Source organism: Bombus flavifrons, chromosome 4 (genome assembly GCF_040668555.2).
Source record: "Bombus flavifrons isolate JBK064 chromosome 4, iyBomFlav1_principal, whole genome shotgun sequence".
Taxonomy (NCBI): domain Eukaryota; kingdom Metazoa; phylum Arthropoda; class Insecta; order Hymenoptera; family Apidae; genus Bombus; species Bombus flavifrons.
In genome coordinates, this window is record NC_138445.1 from 4730753 (window position 1) to 4753621 (window position 22869).

Consider the following 22869-nt stretch of genomic DNA (forward strand, 5'->3'; position numbering starts at 1 on the left):
ATATAATATGTAATATATAATAATAATTGTATTAATAGACTAGTGGAGGACCTGGACCTTTGTATTTTATGGTTTCAAGAATATTCGAAGGAATTTATAAAATCCCACAAGATTAGTCCAGATGTTTATATACAACTAGCATTACAATTTACACACTTTAGGTGAGTACCTATTTTATATTCAATAATTGCCATTTTTTCCATATTCATTGTTTACTGCGAACAAATTTAAATTGTTAAAAGTATCTATATGCTGAGATACAAAATTAAATCATACAACGAAAGAATTGATCTTAGAGGTTTTAATCTTTAACACGTTGAATGCCACGCTAGTTTTACAGGAATTGCCCGTGGCGTCATGATGAATTTTTTATTATGCGATATATATAATGTTGAAATATTACTTACAAGAGATAATTTGCTGTGTATAATCATGTTTAATGAATTTATCTCACAGGGGTCACCAGTGACCCCCATGGCGCTTAAGTGTAATTTCGCGCGTTTCACTTATTTTTGCGATTGTCAATTATCTCATATTGTTTCTTCGTGTTACTAAATAATTGTTCCACGTGTTTATTCTTGTCGAGAGCGTATAACAATCAGGTAAGAGCGTTTATTATACTTTTATATGCTACACAAATTTTTGCACTTCCTGTTTTCTATTTTTTAGTTAACCCTTAAAGTTAATATAATTTCAAATGGAGATTATGTAATTCCACTGACGATACATTTTTACCAAATCCCTCCAAACGATGTCGAGTACTGACAGACAGAGAAAAGTTCTTTGAGCAGTTTATCTAATATGATAATAGCAATATGCGTACATAATGGGTCTATATTTCATGTATAAATAAAACTATTTTTATATGTTTTATATTGCATTAATTTCGTTACACCATTGTAGTAACGATGGTAATAATGAAAAATTTATAATTATTGACACTTGTTCAAATTATGTATTTCTACTAATATTGGCGTGCCGGTTACCAATGGCCCCCACGGCACTACCGACAAGTTGTCACCGGTGACCCCCGTGGCATTCAGCGTGTTAAGCATTTTTTACTTCACTCTGTAAACATTGAGCTTCTAAACCCTTCGGTCGCTTTATTAACATCCTGCACGCTTATCGATTGACAAAAAAGATAATAAACTCATCTATCGATTTACACAAGACGTTTTTTATATGATTGACATTTGCGTAAAAGGAAGCTGCTAGTATAAGGCAAACACGTGGAAAGAAGAATGTTATAAACATATTTATCATAAACAAAAATTTTACTAGCATTCGGAAAATTGAGGGGATTTTAATGCGTGTGTGTTAAATTGTAGGAAAAAACCGAGTAGTGCGCTATATGTAACTCTTCGAATTGCCTACAACTGCATAAATGTTCGAGATATACATAGTTACTACTTACTATTTACGAAATGTCAAAATGGTCCTCGCTTATGTTAACACGCTGCCCAAAACAATTACGTTCTAATTATTATTAGATGTTCCTTCTTCCTATTACTGCGACTTTTTATATCCATTCCATGCGTTCTTTTATGCTATGTTAGTTTATTTTCCAAATTATTATCTTAAATGTATCACAGTGTCATGCGAATAACATATCTTATTAAGAGACATTAAGTCTATATAGCTTGTTCGTTTTTGATCGTTTGATTGATGCTATAGAACCATTCATAAGAGCGATTTTTTAATTGTTTTGGGCAGCGTATCAACATATGTATTAACAGTGTGATGAATAATTCGAGACACAAACGCATTTTCTGCATTATCTCTTCAGTATTTCCAAGAAACCACTGATCATGTCTAGATATGTTAAGTGAAATTGTTTTTGCGAAAGGTAAATTGAACGCTACAGGATATCGAGAGATGTTACATGGCGAATTATTGCCTTTCATGACTGAAACAGAAGACAAAAGACATTTTTTCAAAAGAAAGCCGCTACAAAAAAGGTGGTTTCAAGATTTCGCAATAGAATTATTAACATGAACAGTATTGAGTGCTGATTTGAAAACGATCGTGAACTTGTGGGAAATTCTTGTTTAAAAAAGTTTACGATCAGGAGAAGCCAACTATAGAAAATATCGTTGAACTTAAAAAAAAAAAAAGAATAAAATCAATGTGGGCGATTATTTGAAAGACAACTTTAAATAAGTTGGAGGATAGTGTACCTAATAGTTTAATAGAAGTAATCAAAAATAAAGAGCGATCCACTAAATACTGAATGAAAACATAAGAAAATTGAGTTTATATTCTTTCACAGCCACAAACATAATTTTAAGAGAAAATTTAATTTCTTGCAAACTTCAAAAGAAGGGAATTTTTGTTTGTTGTATTTTCAATTTTGTATTATATTATAATATGAAATTATATAAACAATTTTGCAATCTTTGTTTTAATATTATGAAATATCTAAAAATAGGGTTGAGTTTATAATTGTTCAGGGTACTGTACACTGTACATGTACACTTTGAATTTATTAACAACTGTAAAGAAAGCTAATAATAAATTCTTATGTCTAAAATCTTTTGTTTGGAACAGATTGCATGGAAACTTAGTAGCAACTTACGAGAGCGCAGGCATTCGAAGATTCGCATTAGGAAGAATCGATTGCATCAGAGCAGCCAGCCCGGAAGCTCTGGCCTGGGCGAAGGCCATGTGCCAAGGGGATCCCGAAAGTCAAACCACGAATCAGCAAAGCAACACCCTAGACGAAGGCACCAAAAGAGTTCAGTTCACCATTTACAGTGTAACTGAAACTTGGCTGTATTTCGTAGAGTTTGTCGTTTGTAGCGACACGATACTCCCCATAGACGAGATATTTTCAAAACATAACGATCATCCAATTACTTAAGCTTCAGATTACGCTGAAACTGTGGAAAGACTGACTAGACTCCGATTTCGGTAATTTTAGGATATGTTGTAGAAATTGATATTTTGAACAATTTCTTCTATACATATAAAGGCTGAATTCGTTTAGTCTCTGAGATACTCGCGAAAAACTGCTACGGTGAATTCTACCTATAATTGCGCATCTGTGGCAATGTATGTGTCAGCATTGATTATCGAGTGTGAAAAATAACACTTAACCCAAACCGATAAACTATAAGTAAAACATGATATATAATGATAGTAACGTATATGTAAGAATTGGTTGCTGAGTGTGAAAAATAACACCTGACCCAAACCGAAAAAGTATAAGCGAAAGAATTAGGTTTGGTTTAGGCGTTATTTTATCCGGTGGATAATGAGACATCCAGCAACCAATATTAATGCATACGTTGCCAAACATGCACAACTACAGTATGTTCGTTTTAGTTGTATAAACACGATTACTTCTGTAAGTATCAAAAGTACAGAAAGATGTTTCAGACAAAAGTAGTATGGTATGAAAGAGGGCATAATCTGGTGAAGTTAGCTTTTACATAGATGGCCAAGTAGAGATCATATGAAGGTGATATACATTTTTTTTTTAATGGGATCATATAATTTTAAATACTGTAATAGATCCGTTTCAACATTCTCTACAAAAAAGTGGCCACCTAATTATGCAGAAAAGTCATTAGTTTAGAAGATATTTTAACTTTAATTTGTCCAATTTAACGTACGACAGACAAGGAAAGACGCGAGCTGATAGTTTAATACGTTAAATTTTACAAATCAAAGTTAAAATATCTTCTAAACTAATGATTTTTCTACATAATTAGGTGAATACTTTCTTTGTAGAGAATGCTGAGACAGATCGATTACTGTATTTAAAATTATATGATTCCAGCTAAAGAAACCTATAGGTCATCTTCATATAACATCTACTTGGCTATCAGCAAAAGAATTTAATTACTCCAGATTATGTCCTCTTTGATATCATACAACTTTTATTCGAGACATCTTTTCCTATTTTTGATACTTATAGAAATAATCGCATACTGTACGCAGAATTCAGTTCTTCCACCAGCAGTTCTTTGTAAATATCTCGGAAACTAGGCAAGTCCAGCCCTTATATGCATAGAAAAAGGTAGCTCAAAACGTTGAGTTTTACAATATATCCAAAAATCATCGAAATCTAAGTCTAGTCAGTCTTTTCACAGTTTCACCCAAATTACTCGAGCTTCTCGTGTTTCACGTCTTTCACTTTTCGCAAGTTCTCGTACTCATCTACAGAGGTGTACGTACACAACATTAATCCGAAAAGAAGAACCGAGACCATAAATACGATTCCACAAAAACGACAAGCGATGGACAAGTCTATATAAGATGGGAAAAATAACGAAATAATAAAGGAAGGGAGACTCTTGAAGAAAAAGGCAATCAATTAAACTAGACCGTGTTCGCTCTTTTTCCCGTTGGAGTGTTTGCCTGGTCTTTCGAGTGGCCTCGGGCGAGTTTCATGGGGGTTTTACCGTTTGCTTTCTTTCCGCGGTTCACCCTCGTCTGGAAAGTGGCACGGCGAGCTGACTGTTGTTTCTCGTTTATCACGATGTTATTTCAGCCGTCCTCTATCCCGCAATTACTCGACTGTTCATCGAAAATGCACGATAATGAAATTGACTCCCTCCGTGCGTGTAGTTTTCTACCCTAACGACTAACGAGCCCATACGTTTCCGTGGATACACTCGTTTTCGTGTACCGTATACAGAATGTTTCGTAGTTTGCACTAACAACAGAAAATGGGGTGGTTGATCGCCTAAAAATACTTATATACGTATATAGCCACAACCAGACAATGTTTTCTTCTTATATGCATAACTTCATTTCCGATCAAGTTGGTTTTCAATGATTTTCACGAAAGAAATACTAGGTACTCAAATGTCAAATTAACAGTTGACAATGGGAGAACAAACGAGTACTAATTAAATCGTAATGGTTTATATACAGAATAATTTTAGTAACTGGTACGGACTGTAGTTTTATTGGAGCGGAAAGTCATAGTTAGGAAAAGGTTATAAAGAAGAATAAACCGACACAATTCCACTTTTCCTTAAATGGAGCTCTACGATTTTCTTTTGTATAAATTGGTTCCTCATATTATTTTGAGACGAAGCTCTTATAAGTTATAAGTCAGTATCATCGAAATACAGTAAAGCCTATCTTATCCGAACTAATAAGGAGACAAAACTGTTGGGATAATGAAATTTGCGATAATGGAACGATCATTTTCCCGATGTGGAATTTCATTTATTCAAATACAGATTAAGATTAATTAACAGATTCTTTAAATATTTATGAATCCCATATCTTGTTAGGTGCTGAATCACATAATTCTGCATACAGAAGAATCTCTTCTTGTACTGCGAACCATCGAAATCTTTTACAAAAAGGCACCTCTTCATCGTCACTTTCGTTTGCTATGTTTCTTTTTAATTGCGTGTTTAGGATCACACGCGCCTTCTATATCTACTAGTGACCACGTTCAATGGAATGAAACGAATCTATAGCAAGTTGTAGGAACCAATGTCTTTCAGAAAATCTGGAGCTCGTTTGTTGTTTTCATTTGTGTAGAATTGCCATTATTATCGTCTTTATCGCGATGAAACTATTTCATTACCTCAGTATATTTAAGGCTTCTTTACTATTGCCAGCATCAAAGGAATATGCATCGGATAATTTTCAATATCATATTTTTATTTTTTAATGTCTGTGATCGCGGCTTTCCCAACACTATATATTCTTGGTAATTCTGTTGCACTTGCACCACTTTCGAGTTTTTTAATTATGTCGTAGTTTGTTTCAATAGTTAGAACGCTATTAGTTTCATAATAAATTCTTGTAATCAAAACTCAATCAATTGAATCAAGGAAAGAGTACGTTATATATGAACACTAATAAAATATGTATATATTTGAAAGAAGAAGTATGAAGAAGGGAATACTGAGAAATACTATGTTTAGATAGTACAGCGTTTGGATATTAGGATATTCGAATAAGAGAGATTATACTGTACATATTTCTTTTTAAATTCACGCTCAACAAACGCTCAAACAAACATTTTCCTAAACATTTTCTTACTTTCTAACTTTACCTAAAATAAAACTATAGTTCGTCTCAGAGTTAGTATATGAAGACCACCGATAAAAAGCATAACAAATCACATTTTCCGTCTTTTATAATAGAACACTTTAAAAATTCAATACGTTGTCAACCGTGCTTCAATTAAATATGCGTTACATATAAATATATTAATATTTTTTATCAGTGAATAATATACGACGCTATAATATACGGCATACAACACACGATGCATATTAACGTACATTCTGCCTTTGTGCAGGAATCAAATTCGTTCAAAGGTGTAATAAATTTTCGAAATTAATTTTTCTTAGTAATTAATATTAATGAATATGTACAACAAAATGCGAGGCATCATGTATACGAAAGTACTTATATATAATATATATATATATATATATCTACACGCATACATTTACATATATTAGCATGAACTTAATATGTTCATTTTCTGCGTATAAATGTTATTTTCGTTCACCATTGAAATGGTCCGTTTGTAATGGCTTTTTCAGCAAGAGAGGATCAAGGAGCTGTTTGATTTGGCGGTACAAAGACAGACTAAGGAAATGAACGACAACATAAATGGTTATGGAATCGACAACCACTTAATGGGCCTCCGTTACGCCGCACAAGAAGCTGGAGAGCCAATCCCGGATATTTTCACTGATCAGGCTTATAAGATCGTCAATCACTTTGCTCTTTCCACGTCACAGGTTAATAATGATGATCAACGATTGATTGATACTTGAAACTCTCACATGTATGCCACTTTCATGTAGGCTTTCGTTCTCCAACACCTCAAAGTTGTCCACACGAGGTCATTATACACGATGACCAAACAGATCTGTAGCACTTCATCATCATCATCATCATTATCTATCAGATTGATTCTGCATACTACATAAATTATTAGTTGTACATCTTTATGTCCAAATTTATTACAAGATTATTAATATAATAATTTATTAGAGTCTCCGAGCACAGTAATTTGCTAGCTAATTACGTTAGCAAACTGATAAATTACTAGGTATACAGCGCTGTGAATAATTATAGACTCAAACACATTTTCTGCATTATCTCTTCAATATATTCAAGACACCACTGATCATGCCTGGATATGTTGAGTGAAATTGTTTGTGTAAAAGGTAGATTGAACGCTACAGGATATTAGGACATGTTACATGGTGAATTATTACCTTACATAACTGAAATGGAAAGGAGAAAGACATTTTTTTAACGAGACAATGCTCCTATTCATACAGCAGCCACTACAAACAAGTGGTTTCAAGATTACGGAATAGAATTATTATTTATTTATAATTAGAATTATTAGTCAGCATTGAGTGCTGATCTGAATCCAATCAAAAACCTGTGGAGAATTCTGGAAAAGTTTACGATCAAAAGAAACTATCTATAGAAAATATTGAACTTCAAAAAGAATAAAATCCGCTTTAAAAAAAATAAAAGAAAAGCCACTAAATATTGAATGAAAATGTAACAAAATTAACATATTTCATATTTCTTCACAGCAACAAACACAATTCTAGGAGTAAAATTCATTTATCCAAACCTCGAAAGAAGAAGATTTCTGCTTGTTGTATCTTCAGCTTTATTTTATATTACAATATGAAATTGTATAAACGATTTTCTCAATTTTAATGTTTTGTCATTTTAATATTATGAAGATTCTAAAAATAAGGTTGAGTTTATAATTATCCACGACACTGCAGGTTACAGACTCATACTGCATAAAGATTATGATTTTACAATTTTACAATTTGACAATTTTAGTACTTAGTAGATTACAATTGGAGTGATTAACGTTTACTTGTAACATCGAAACATTAAACAAATCGATCAATCAAATTTCTGCTTAAATTCTATTTTTTCCAATAATCTGCTTAATAATTTAATTTCTAATAATCCCTATTTTAATAATCTCCCCCGTACTTTAAATATCGACTAACAAAAAATATCCAATTTTCAGGTAACTTCGAAAAACGATGCAATCATTGGTTACGGTCCAGTAGTGCCAGACGGTTACGGTTGCGCTTACAATCTGAGAAGCAACGGCATCATATTTTCTGTATCTGCTTTTCATAGCGATGGCAGGACGAACGCAACACGTTTCGCTCAAACGCTCAAGCAAAGCTTATGGGACATGGCGGACATGTTAAACAGAGCGAATCAGAGATAAACTGGCAACTAAGAGATAAAATCGCGCCAAAGCAAAGTATTAAGATGCTAGATAGAAATAATGATCATTTCTCGGTTGCGAGTCCGAAATCATATCGAAAGGAAGTATACTCGAGCTCGTCTGTGAAAGTATTTAGCGTAGTACGAATAGTAAGCGTTTAAGAGAACTGTTCGTATTAGAACTCACACAATTTGCTAGATATCGCTGATTTGATTCCTCTTTAAAATCATGAATAGGAATAGAACAGAACCGATGCAGAAACTTTCTATATCTATTTCGAACAATCTGTTTCCAATGAATGCATTTTAGCTAATAATTCTACATATCATCGTGAATTTTGTATTTGATTGTTCCCTCGATTCATGTTCGTGATATAATAACGCAACTACGAATAGAAATAACCAAAAGAAATTGTGCCATTTGAAAGAAATTTTTTCTCGCTATTCTTCCCAGTTTAAATATTTGATATTTAATATCTTCTTTTAAGTATCGTATAATATTGTCGATAATTTTTCTGATAATTAAAGATAGTAATTTATTTGTAAAAAATAGTAATCTATGGTTATCTTAATGAAACTGTTTTAATTTTATTTTAGAATTAGAAAAGATATACATGTTCCCAGAGCCAGAGTGTATTAAGTCAAACTTTTCAAACTTTAAAAGAGAGGAAATCAAAGTTGCAGAAACTTTGTAACAAAATGTGGAATTAATATCAGTTTTACATTTTTATATTAAAAACTAAAGGATTAAAGAACGACAAAATTCTTATCATCGGGATAAGCGAAAACTTTAATACGGGTAACGTAAAATGTCTTTTTTTTTCAAAATGGACTCAATTATTATTACATATTTACATGTAACAATTTCTAAAATAATTTGCATTATATACTCTATATATTTACGTTAATATAATACAATATTTTAAGTAAGAAACGATTTGTTGCCTTAATTTTAAGTTACTATAACATTTTTTAAATTCAGTTAAAATAATTGCTTCGCTCTCTCTCTTTCTCTCTCTCTAATATATTATATTACAGCATTAAACTCCAATATGCAAGGACTCTTCATCAAATGGCACAATTTGTTTTAACAAAGATTATAAATTACCGTACGAAGGAAGCCTTCTATTACGAGCAATACATGTATAGAAATATCACGTTCATCTTACTTGTTATTACAGTTATCGATATACATATCTAGAAAAAAACTGCGTTAATCATCTAATCGTTAATAAACTTAAAAAATTCTTCGCAAATCACTGGATACTGTAATCTCATCTGTTGTTAAGTAGGTACACGCGTACAAATGTTTATCAGGTAATTGACGACCAAAGCCGAACAAACTGAGACGAAAACGTTTAAACGGTAGTCGCTGCGTGTAGTAGGCAATATAGATCGATCGGTCATTGTAAAACTCTAGTCCTGTTACGAAGATCCTCGAACATTTATGTCCGAGCGCTGGAAGTTCCTTTCCACCGAAAGCGAAGTTTCGTTATTTCTCTATCGCTTGGTTTTAATCGTGCATTCACGATTAAAGGGGGTCTAATTCTAATAATTAGTTGTATTGTTAAACTATCGGTGCTTTAACAGGTTTAGCCACGTGAATTGGATGTTCTATAGTGACATGTAACCTTAAATGTAATCAAACGATTAGTTAGTGATATCTAGGGATATTTAGAAACTACGAAAATGTTAATACACGTAGCTTCATGTTGCGAAATTCAAATAATTTAAGAGTAATTCGACGATTAAATGAGATATATCGATATGTTTGGAAGCAATGACATTTACTTTTATTGTTAGCTCGATGAGCGTAGATTTTATTGTTAGTTGTTTCACTATGAAGCGTACATTTTATTGAATCTGTATGCATTGAATGAAAAAGGCATCCAAAATGTGGTATTCTGTCTCAGGAGAAAGCATTAATTAATCACGTTTGACAAAACATAGTTGAATATCGATGTACGAGTCATAGGTCCAAACTCGTGAGAAACTGCGATTTTCACCATTTTTCGTCAATCGTTTGTGACTCACAGTAACATTAACCACCGATCCATCTAACTTGTCAAAAGAAGTCAAGACGTTTGGTTCGATATTAAGAAAGTTAGTTGTGTTTTAAAGGATGTTCAAATACTTTCACGAGTCACTCTAAGTAAACTTTATAGCTCAATTATTGTAAGCAATTAACATACCACAGTTATTTTCTGTAGAATTGATAATAACCCATCGTTTAAAACTGTAAACAAGAATACGTTTATTCAGTGCTATGATGCTTCAACTATTTCGTGTGAGAAAGTATCAAATCTTCCTGTTAACCCTGTTAGTGTCCAATTTTTATATCTTAATATTGCTTTCATTTCAACTACAATTTTGTCATATTTTTCTCAAGCCAAAATTATTCACTTAGAATAGGAAAACGCTATTACGTTACAAATGATGTAAAGGATGCAACAGACTTAAATACAATTTTGAAACAAACTGCCTTATTTGGCAAAAGGATGATATGTTTCGACATGAAACAGTAGAAACGTAATACATAATAATACGTGCCAATTAAACGATTGGAAACTTTGATTACTTTTACGTCATAAGAAGAAAACGTATATATTTTGTACAATCTGATGTATACTTTACAGATATTATTAAATTATTATAACAAAACAATTTAATCGCGAAGCATCCCGATATAAATTTCTTCGTAACGGAAACACTTTAAACACCATGTACAAAATCTTAAACACGTGTTTTAGATTTACTAAACTGTTATTAAATGGAAGATTTATTTATATCATATCAAAATTATAAAATTGCTGTCGAGTATGAAACATAAAATATCAATCATAAAGGCTGTAAAAATAGATCATTCGCGGTATTAAGCTTGTTTTATAGTTTGATACCTTTACAGTAAAGACAACGAAGAGACAGAGTACACGAATAGAAGTTGAAATACTAAATAACTCGGTAAGGTAGAGAAAAGATTTCTAGCGCACGGACCTCGTCTGTCGCAACACATTCTAAACGTGGCCAATCGTTCGTGTTTTGGCGCCCGCACAGTAAACTCTTGTCCAATTCTTAGGTAGGTCAATGGTTTGCCCTTCTTCGATAGACAGGCAAACGTTGATGATAGCTCTATCTCTCTATCACATTAATGTTCTACGTCTAATTAACTACTACTGTAACTAACGCTACTTTTCTTATATACCAAGCTCTGTCGATAGTGAAAAATTCAATTTTCATTTCAAAGAATAGAAATATTAACGATCGGCGCTACTGTCACTTACATCATTACTCTCATCCTATTGTATCAAATTATCATAATTTACCGTAATTTAGAATCAAACAGAAATGATATATATATATATATATATATATATATATACACATACATACATACATACATACATATACACACATATTATACATAAACATATATACGCCTATAGATATGCATAGCGTAACACACGTTACATACTACGACACATTTGTTGACATTATTTATATTTTACGAAGCTGTTTGTTAGCTTTGTTATAAACTACATACTTCCAATGTGCGAAACACGCGTGTTTTAGGGTTGTCATTAAGGCTTAGCAAAGTTTTCTTGCGCTAAAGCATAAATGTTCTATTGAAAATAGTGTTTTATCTAATACATATATTGTCGTTAAGTGATGAATTTGTTGCGTATTACATTAAATCGGAAATTTTATATTCATGGTCTGAGCAATTGTTTGCTTTGACTTAAACATAGAGTGAATCTTCAAATAATGCGAGGAATTGTGGTGGTTCCTTATACTGTTACTAAATAAAATTATATATAAATATACATATATAACTCTATACACGTACATATACGCACATATCAAGAAACGTTTAAATATAAAAAATCTATATCTGTTTTCGCGCATATATGTACGATATATGTATGAAAGTGTTCTGTATTATTTTTAATCTTAAGCTGCAAATACCTATTAAATTTAAAATGAAACGGAATGTCACCATTAGAAGTAGTTATGCGGATCGCAAAACTGTTGCGATCGTATTTTCGCGGCCAAGAATATCGCGCATATCAGGCGAAAGCCAACATAGCGACGACTCTATCAAATAGAACATAAGCTAAACTTATTAGAATTACCTACGAAATAAAGTCAACTGATTGTGGGCTAAAATAACATATATATAAAAATTCAGTCAGACATTATTTCAAAATACAAATATTCCTTACGAAGACTGTTGTCGTTGATATGAAATTATATCATATATCTTATAAAATGTAATAAAATAATAAACACAATTGGTAATGATAGGTGACAATTGCAGAATCGCAAAAACAAATTCTTTATGAAATAGTCGTCTTCGTATCCGATATATATATTTAGTAATGTTAAACTTGTAAGCACACTTCACTTTCTGTTTATATGGAAAGTATACACAGCATACCTCTGTAATTAACTAATTTGCGGCAAGTATGTTGTATCATGTGTACGTTTTCTTGTGCAAAAATAAACACTATTGTGACACCACCTTCCACATTTATTTCCTTTTTTTAACAATACAATGTTTTCATTAATCACAGTGCAATGTTTAACTACAAACAACAAACAATTTATTTTCTGTATTGTAAAATAATTTACAACAATATTATACATATATGTACGTATGTACACAATGTAAGTACCTTCTTCAAAGGTAGGAATGTTAAAAATTTACATACATCAGCGGCATTATATTTTGTTGCTATAGTATTAAAAATACATGCTTTATGTTAGAAAATAACTTTTCTTTTTAAAACATTTTCGCCTTAATACTGCATAACCAAATTTGTACTTACTATCTAGATGCCTAATTTTTCCCACTTTTTAGAATACAAATACGAGAAAACAACCGTAAAATAATCTGAGAGAGGAAACTGGTATGGTAAAAGTATATGAACTATCAATATATTTAACCTGATGCAGGTAACAACGGTGTTATAAGTTAGTTTATGCTTTCAAACTGAAAGAATCTACATACGAATTGACTGTCCCTATTATGCTTATTGTCGTAGTATCAACAAGTCGGCGTTAACATCTTCGTATGCTTGTGTAAACGGAAGTGTAAGTAAGGCATTTGCTGTCAACCTTTTCTTTGCATCATGTTGTAAACATTTTCTAATTAGGTTTTCTCCTTCAATGGAAAGATTTTTGGGCAATGCTGGAGTTTCACCCATTCCCACCTAAAGGAATTAATACATAAAATAAAACAATGTAAAAGGTAAACATTCTGGAGGGAAGCGCGATTACTATCACATACCTTAAACATAATTTGGTAATTAGAATCATAATCTGACCAAGGTCTTCGTCCACTCGCCATTTCTATAACGCAGCAACCAACTGACCAAATATCAGCAGCTCTACCATGACCACTACTTTCTGATTTCATAAATACTTCCGGTGCCATGTAAGCTATGTGCAAATATTAAATATTAAATTATTTTTAAAGACACAATATCACAAATACTAGAATGAGATACAGGAAGCTATTGTTATTTGTTACAATTATTTCTATAACACATATATGAATGTGCATACCCGTGGACATTACTGTAATCATAAATAAAAGCTGAAGCTAACCTTGAGTACCAACAAAACCTTGTAATTCACCCGGCATAGTAGTATGTGCTTTAATTTGCACAGCACTTCCAAAATCACCAAGTTTCAAACAATTACCCTCATCCGTTAAAAAAATGTTTGCAGCTAGATATAAAATATAAATATTTCATGATTTGTGGTCAAATAATATACGTACAGGATAATATATTATTGTTATATTACAATATAAAACATACATTTAATGTCGCGATGTACTATTCCATGCGAATGGAGTACTGCTACAGCTGAAAGGAGTTGATGTGTATATTTTCTAACTAATGACTCTGGTAGACCATTTCCACTGCCCGCTACTAGATTTTCTAACGTTCCCTCAGCGCAAAATTCCATAAAAATTAACATTTCTTCCTACAATAAGGCAAATGTTATCCATATGTATTTGTAAAAATATGAATATTCTATTATATACACATCAACTTACACGATGAATTTCTAGTCCGTAGTATCGTACTAAATGTTTGTATTGAATTCCTTCAAATATTTCTAGCTCTTCAGCAACACGTCTAATTGCTCTATGATCCCCAGGTTGAAACTGAACTTCTTTCATAGCTAATAACTCACCAGTTTGATTGTTGACTATGGTATATACTTTACCAAATCTTCCTTGTCCTATAAGGAAGAATTTTAATGTATAATATATATTAAAATAAAAATTAATACATTTTGATATTCAGTTGAGCTTACCTATTTTGATACCTCTTTGCCAAGTAAAGGTAACTCTTCTTGCTTTAATATGAACTCTATCAACAGCTTTTCTATCAGTAACTTGCCCTATAAGTTCGCGGCCTTTTAATCTCTCGTCAATATCACATTCAACTTTTCTTATAGCCCGATTGATTCTTTCCTGCCTGGGTATAGTACGTTCAGAACTATTTATAGTAATACCTACATTTCCATCAACCACACTTGGTGAAAAGGATTTTCTAGAACTCGTTGGAATATCTGGAGATCTAACATTATCTTTAGATTTCTGAGGGAGACTTAAACTCGCAGTTCTGCTTCTAGTATGACAAGGTGAAGACGCTCTTGAATGAGGTAACCTTTTTAAATCTGCAATGAAGACAGCTGATCAACATCTGATTAAAGAATAAATAATGCTCAAACATAGAATAAAAATAGAACTTCACTTTCTGTTTCATTTGTAGCAGTACTTGCACTTCCAACAACATGCGAAATACAACGATCCATACAGGTTTTTAATTCCTCAAATTCTTCATCAGTTAAATGTTTGGTATTATGTGGTTCACATACTGTAATTAAAAATTCTAAACCTTGATTTGCCCACCTAGGTCGTAAACCTCTTCCACGTTCACATCGTGTTCTAACAAACTCCATCCACAAAAAGGCGAAAGAAACCAGACTTTTAGCTAAAATAGCTTTTTCTTCAAGTGCAAATAGTTTACATGTTTCTTTATGGTAATCAAAACCCATTCGATAAGCCTGATGAAGTATTTCCCTTATTCTTGAACGTATAGCAGATCGATCATATTCATAATTTGATTCTTCTATTTTTTTGAGATCACGTTGAAAATTTTCAATAACGTTTGTGATATCGAGTCTGAGATCCATGACTGTATCCTAAATATATAACGAGTATTTCTTTGTAAAGGAATAATTCTAGCTTAATCTATAATAACTTTTACCTTTAAAGATGTTAATGATTTCTCTAATTCTTTGTCAAAGATAGACCAATTTACAATATCACGTTTCAAACACTTAGCAAGCGTAACACCTTTAACCACCTTCTCCCGAGCTTCTACAAACATTCCTTGCCATTCACGTCGTACAAACATTCGCTGAAATCTGAGTCATATGCCAGAATAAAGTAAAAACATTTATAGTATAATTTACAAAGTAATCCAATTTTACCTGTTTGACCAATCATCATCATTCCAATCCTCAAAATTTTCCTGAATTTCTCGTGGTCTCTCGTTAAGGTATTCTTTAACTTGTTCAATCATAGTTTTTGCGATTTCACTATAAAATAAAACGCGGAAGAATATATACATTACAAAAATATTATGATGTAACTCACCAAAATTTAACTCCCGCAATCTCGTATCCATTTAATATATTTCCTGCTATTGATTTTACAAACATCCACTCATCCATAATCAAATTTTTGTGGAAACTGTCATGCTGTACCATATCTACCCACTGCTGAAGGTAATCAAGATATACTTCAAAAACAGCCTTCAAACTTTCATCGAAATCTTTCACGTTTTCTTGAAATAAATTTTCGCAACTATCATTATTATTGACAACTGCTGCACAAGAATGAGCTGCAAATCTGTCGCGATGGATACATGCAATTCTAAGACCTTCCCTAAGTTCACGCATAAGTTGTCGAACTGATAGTGGACTAGGTTGTTCTGGTTTTTGTTCTAATCTCATTCTTAAAAACTCATGAACAACATCTAACGGAACTCGAGACAAAAACACGAAAGCAGCCCTAAAAATTTTTTTTGTTATTTAATGCAAAAGTTTTAGAATAAAATATAAACAAAATATATATATACGAACGTTTTACCTATAAGATGGAAGATTTAATTCTCTTGCTTCGGGGCTCCACACGCCATATCGTCGCAATTCTTCATCGCCTTCATACTCTTCGTTCAAACTATTATTAGATTCACTTATATCACTTTTTTCTAACGTTAACCTTGCTTTCCTCAAGACAGAAGTATGTAATCTCTCAAGAAAATTTAAACTTTTTCTTAAACCTCTAGTCTTTAATACATCTTCAATATACTTCCTAAGAATTAAAGAAAAAAAAATTAATCTATTCATTAAACGTAAAAGGATTTTTTAATACTTTAACATAATATTCACCTGTAAGCTTGCCGATCGAATTCAACTAGGTAAAAGTCAAATCTATCGTTTTTATCATCTTCTGCACATGTAAATGACGATTCAGGAGTAGAAGGCCAGGATTGTACGAAAGATAAACCAGAAGAATTATTACTATTATTGCTATCTGAAGGGCTGGAATTTTCATCTTGTTGGTTTGATACTTCAAATCGTACCAAAGTTTGCTTCCACTCTAAATGATCGGTCATATCGGAAGATCGTGAACTAAAACGAAAAAAAGATTAAGTTTCCTTGTTTAATATCGTATTTTGTTATGATAATATCATTATTTCTGACACCTTATTCCAGAATCTCCAGTATCATCGTGTTTTTTCTTTGTATGCGACATCATTAATAATTTTCCCAGTATTTGTAATTTAAGTCGATGATGCTTAGTCATATTATACCAAAGACACATTGCCTTCACTCTACCAATAAATTCTGTACTTTTGTATAAAGGATAATGTGCAGCAAAGGCTTGTGACGAAGGATAAAGTGCTTCTGCTACCTCTAGCCTAGACAGTAATCCTTCTACTTGCTGTAAAGCTTCACCTTGTGCTCGTGCACATGCTCTACAATACATCGAAAGACAACCTGGACAAATACCTAATTCTATATTTGGACTAGATCCTACGTTTACTATTCGATCAATACGCGTGGTATTAATATTAATCCAAGGCGTATTATCATTCTTTACACTCGCAATAGGATCATATCTAAAAATTAACATTATTTTATTTAAATTCTTTTCCGATTTTATAACTGTAAGAATCTATTAAATTCTTACATAATTTACCTATACTGCATTATTTCTTTAAGTAAACCTTCTACAGCCTCACGTTGCTTGCACAAGTACTCATCTTGAGCCATTGGACTCCGATCAGCATGGTGAGCTTGTAGTTCTAGCCATATTAGATCTTTCAGTTCGTTTTGCCACCGCGTTTCTTCATGACTGATTTGCCGACGGCAATTACGTTCCGTACTTCCCTACAAAATATAAACAAAACTTTAGTATGTGCAAATTTTTGATATAAATGTATTTTTTACGAGATTATTCGTAATAGAATATTCGCATACCAATTTAATTAAAAAAGAAAATGTATCATGAAATAATTCCCGTTCTTTAAGACTCAACGTTTTTGGTGATTGCGCGATCGATTCCCTATCATCAGTAATTGGAATTTTCTCGGTAAGTTTAACTTTAGGCTTTCTCTCTTCTACATCAACAGGTTTGGATCGCAAGCTACGGAATCTATTTCGAGTTTCAATCTATAAAAATTTTAAATTAGTTTTACATCTGGACAATCGCCAAACAATTTTCTACAATTTAAATTATTTATTATTATTTTATACCTTCATATGATTAGGAGTAGATACTTGATAAGGATCAAATTTCTCGTTATAATTATAAGCTGCCTCCATATCCAGTTTTAAATCTCTTTCAGTTCCACGTAACACTTTCAATGTCCTTTTGCATTTTCGATTTCCTTCCTTCGCTATATCTTGGTTCACTTCGTTTTCACAATCCTTATCTGCTTTGTCACACATTTCGTTAAAAATAAAGTTGTCCAGAGTATTGCGCCTGCGGATCGCTGCTTTCGATGGTATGTCTTTTTCTAACGATTTCGTTTCCCTTAAAATTAATTAAATTTATGTATACGATTAAATATATGACAAAATATAGTATTCAAAAAGACATGTATAATATATTTTTTAACATATATAAATACGTGTATGAAATTGTAAAGGAATACATTTTTATATTTTAATGTTTAATACAATTTTATATATGTAATTTAAAATTTACGAAAAAATTTTTTAAGATCGCTTAAAAAACTCGTTCTTTCATTTTATTTGATAAACAGAAATAATTTATAATATACTCTTCTGGAATACGCTGATTTATGTTTGCAATGTATCATGAACACTTGTAGTAATAGCATATTAATTTTGATATACATTATATACAAAATATTGACTTATTGAGTACCATTTTAGTCAAATTCTTCATTTTGATTCACTTAAGATGAATACAAGGTATGATGGATTTTCTTAAATTCATACTAATTGTTAATAAACTGCTTTAAAAACTTAAAGATACCAATTACAACAATTCTTTTTTATTTTATCTTTACGAATGATTTAAAAAAACTTATGGAATATTGGAGAAACTGTAATTATACTGTATTATTTTGTATTACTGCATTATATTGCATTTATTTAGTTAAGCCCCATTTAACTATCTCTGTTAAAAAAACAATCCTTTTAAAAAATGTATTAAATGTTGTCTCTTAAATAATTGTATTAAATATTGTGCCTTCTACATAGCTATCTATCCTTTACCATTATACCTTTTGCAATAAGACAACATGTTTATTATTATTTGTCTACATTAATAAAAATTAATGAAATAAAAATTCTATTTTATCCTATTCTATTATTTGTATACAATATATAATCTTACATATACATTGATAAAATTATATTATAAAGATCGATCATAATATTTTTATCATTATAACATTATGATTTATCGTAAATATATTTTTATTAATGATATCTACTTTCATAATAATATCTTGATATAATTTTACACATACATTTACAATTTACAAGTTATAAAACAATCGTTGCAAATTAGATTAAAGATCATATGTATATGTAAATACATGTAAATGTACGGTTTTATAAATGTTTTTCTCAGGCTATTGTTTTTATTGTATTTCCAAATTTTCTATTGATTAGAAAAACAATTATTAAAATTTAACATTAAACATATAGAGATATATTGGGAAAAATGAAGGAACGCTTGAACTGTTTCGTGTATAAAAATACAAGTAAACGCTAATTAACTTACCCTCCGCTAAGTTTCTGTCTCATGTATCGCTTCTTTCGATTAAGTCGAGTTCTCGGTGGTGTCTGTCCATAAATATCGCACATTGCTTGAATCGAGTCATCGAATTCACTTGTCGAACAGCTTGAACCTTTTTTTCTGAAAAAGGCATGAACTACTAAAATAGATCAAATAAAAATAAAATCCGGAGGAAATACATCAAATTTTTAAACATTACAAACTAAAACTTACTTGTATCGTCAAATAACATTACCATACATATAAAATAATATTACTGAAAAAGTTCAATGATAAACATATAGCGCTAATAATATCCTTCAAATACTTGCTGCCACGTTTGTATATAAAAAATATTCATTGAGATATTTAACAATTTAAATATCTTTAATTTTATAATTATATCGGTTTATTGACGTATGTGCATGAAATGATACGTATGTAGAATGCACGTACATATATGTACTTAGAATTACGATATATAGCATGTGTAATATCATAATAGTATTAAATTATTATTATTAAAAACGTTCATTACATGTGGAAAAAATAATAAAATAATTATATTAAAATATTAATTATATGCGGAAGTAAATCAATGAATCATTTTTATTCTTTGTACTTTTTATTTTTTTTATTCTATGTACTTGTCAAATTGTTTTGAACAATTAAAAAAATTATAATCTAATTATATACAAAAATGATACAATCAAAACCAGATATTAATAAAAACTTATCATGTATTTTAAGAAACTGCACCTGTACTATTATTAATTTTGTTTCAAATAAATGTTAACAAACAACTATTTGATTAAATACATGAATATATGAAATGAGTGACCAATTTTACGTTACATGTAATAATTTTACAATGTTGCATATGACAGACATAAATATTAAAATTATGAGTATAGTAAACGGAATTATATGCATCGCATCACACTAAACAGATATCTATTTTGATAAACGGAATAGACGCTTGCTTTTCTATACAACATTTTTATACAACGTTGACACTTTGCCACGAAGTGCCAATGCATGAAATATACTATCCATATATTGATAAATGTCGTCACTCCAAGATCGACACTCGTTTCGCATGGGTAATAAACTTATTCATTGTATTTTACTATATTGTTCGTTATACTAATGTACCAGCGATCCTGTTTTAAGTACTAAAAGTCGAAAAAATGTTGAATGACATGTAAACAAAACGTAGACATTGCTCCAATCAAAATTCTTACCGGTGGTATTTTTATATTACTGTTACTGTAAGTTGTTCGAATCACGTGGCAAAACGAACATCTGACAAACTTACCTAACATAGCCATTATCATCGTCTGATGAACCTGAGAATGAATTTTCTGTAACATGACTTTGTATATCATAACGAAACATTCTCCTCAGATGACAAACACATCACACTCAAGGCACCGTTGTAATCGTCCACTAAGTAGTAATGGGCGATAGAATATCGATGTTTCGAATATCGATACTTTTCAATTCAAGTATCGATGTTGAATATAACGATATACTCCAATATCGATACTGTCCAATGAAATAATTCACATCTATCTTCCTCAGTTCTGAGCAAACTAACCAAAAAATATTTAGCAGTAAGTGCAACACCCATTTCATCTAAACGAAATCGATTAAATATATGAAGAATATCTACAATCATTGCTACTTTTAAGTTCGCTATCCAATGAAGAATGGCATGTTAAATAAAACATTCTATAGTTTATGTTTAATATTCTATACATATTTATGTTTATTGCACATTTAAAACATTCCATTTAAACAAACGGTGCAGTTTTGCTCCTTTTTTATGACGTGCTTTCTTTTTTTAGCATTTTTATTCGAATATATTAATAATTCTCATACTACATTATTAAATTCTCAAATATATTAATAATATCACATACATTAACATTCTGAGGCCTGAGACGCAAATTCGCATCTTTCATACTCCATACGGTATCTTACCAAAATTTTTCTACTGTTAAATACAACAGTAAAAAAAGCAGTGGATGCTATAAATAAAAAGTTATGAAAGTATTTCTACAATACTAAAATGCTTATACAATACTACAATACTATACAATACAATGCTTAAATAATACAAAATTGTTATCTATATATTACATATAACATTGATTGCTTTAAATCTTTTTCAATCGCTCCAAAAACATCAGAGAAATCAGGCTATGTGCTTGTCAGAGCAGCCTGTCCCCGGAGTGGTAACATTTCCACCTGAATTTATTTGTATTAAACAGATTCAAATAAAATTTATATATTCATAAAGTTAATAAATATTGTAGATATAATTAGAAATTATCAGTCAGAAGACATGGATCACAAATAAAGAAAAATACATGGAGATAAATAAATGTTAAAAAAAATGTTATACTTTATCACAAATTACATTTTTAGACAATTGGACTTTGTGTTAATGGCAACCAGGAAATTTATTCCATCAACCTGTTTCAACAAAAAAGTTAAAGTTCTAACAGCATCATTGTACAGATGAAGTTATAAAAATATAATTTAATTGTACCTTAGCTTCTTTAGAAATTCATTATCTTCTTCTTCACCATCTTCTCGCTAAACCAAGAATGCATAATTCAACTAAAATAATCATACAACAATGATAGATTACGAATTACATAATTTTAAATGATGATGTTACTTAGAATGTTACTTAGAATGATATAAAGAATATCGTTTTTAATGTAAAGGCTAATGAATGCTTATCAAGAGATTTTACGCACCACTGCTAAATGGTGATAAATCTGGATCTTTTTCCATAGTATTAGGATTCAAATTTTCCTTACTTTGTATTTTATCTGGAAACTGGAAAGTATGCAAAACAAATTATAATTCAAATCTAGAGCTTCCTAAATATAAAATAAAAAAACAAAATTGATTATTGTTTAATTAAAGCATCAGGATCAACAGTCTTGATTCATTACTATCAGTCTTTTATTGACAGCTTACTTTGCTTCCATTTTATCAATCCTATTTCACATTAATATCTTTTGCCTTAATTTCGCTATTTTCTTTTCTAATTCTATACTCTTTTACAGCCATAAATAAGTTTAGAAACTCAAAGAAATAACTCTACGCTACTGGTTGTTATAAATGAATAAAATTTAAAAAATTATAATTTTTATATTTAATTAAACTTCTTACTTTGACATAAAATTATTTTCTTCTACATTCTTTAGATCTTGCAACATTTTTCCCTCAGGAGTTTAGGCCATGCATTGACAGGCCAATCAGGGCCATGACCATGGACAAGGCCCCTCCATTAGTAT

At 31.0% G+C, this 22869-nt stretch overlaps 2 protein-coding genes across 3 annotated transcripts in view; one reads left to right on the forward strand and one right to left on the reverse strand.

The window, feature by feature from the left end:
- ChAT (Choline acetyltransferase) overlaps nt 1-9067 on the forward strand; it is a 177477-nt gene extending 168410 nt beyond the window's left edge. Inside the window, exons 9-12 of one of the 2 annotated variants that reach the window (XM_069111113.1) lie at nt 39-161; nt 2548-2755; nt 6525-6725; nt 8000-9067. In XM_069111113.1, coding sequence (XP_068967214.1) covers nt 39-161; nt 2548-2755; nt 6525-6725; nt 8000-8209 — 742 coding nt within the window. In that variant the 3' untranslated portion in view covers nt 8210-9067. The remainder of the gene's footprint in view (nt 1-38; nt 162-2547; nt 2756-6524; nt 6726-7999) is intronic. The other variant, XM_069111115.1, reaches the window with a different exon arrangement.
- Nucleotides 9068-12739: 3672 nt separating this feature from the next.
- Nucleotides 12740-21032, reverse strand: Mekk1 (mitogen-activated protein kinase kinase kinase 4). The gene is made up of 18 exons (XM_069111111.1): nt 20871-21032; nt 19559-19693; nt 18055-18334; nt 17779-17970; nt 17498-17688; nt 17001-17417; nt 16684-16926; nt 16382-16606; nt 15887-16303; nt 15721-15828; nt 15495-15654; nt 14979-15429; nt 14536-14901; nt 14273-14460; nt 14031-14199; nt 13816-13938; nt 13496-13647; nt 12740-13418 (listed from the first exon to the last, which is right to left on the reverse strand). The coding sequence occupies exons 1-18, from the start codon at nt 20948-20950 to the stop codon at nt 13239-13241; spliced, it is 4077 nt and encodes a 1358-aa protein (XP_068967212.1). The 5' UTR covers nt 20951-21032; the 3' UTR covers nt 12740-13238.
- Nucleotides 21033-22869: the final 1837 nt, after the last annotated feature.

Excerpts from the sequence above, each read along its gene's own strand:
- Mekk1 (XM_069111111.1), bottom strand. The coding sequence starts at position 20,950 with ATGTTTCGTTATGATATACAAAGTCATGTTACAGAAAATTCATTCTCA. Across the intron at positions 19,694-20,870 it reads GATGATAATGGCTATGTTAG|AAAAAAAGGTTCAAGCTGTT; the intron begins GTAAGTTTGTCA and ends TGCCTTTTTCAG. Across the intron at positions 15,655-15,720 it reads GATGATGATTGGTCAAACAG|ATTTCAGCGAATGTTTGTAC; the intron begins GTAAAATTGGAT and ends CATATGACTCAG.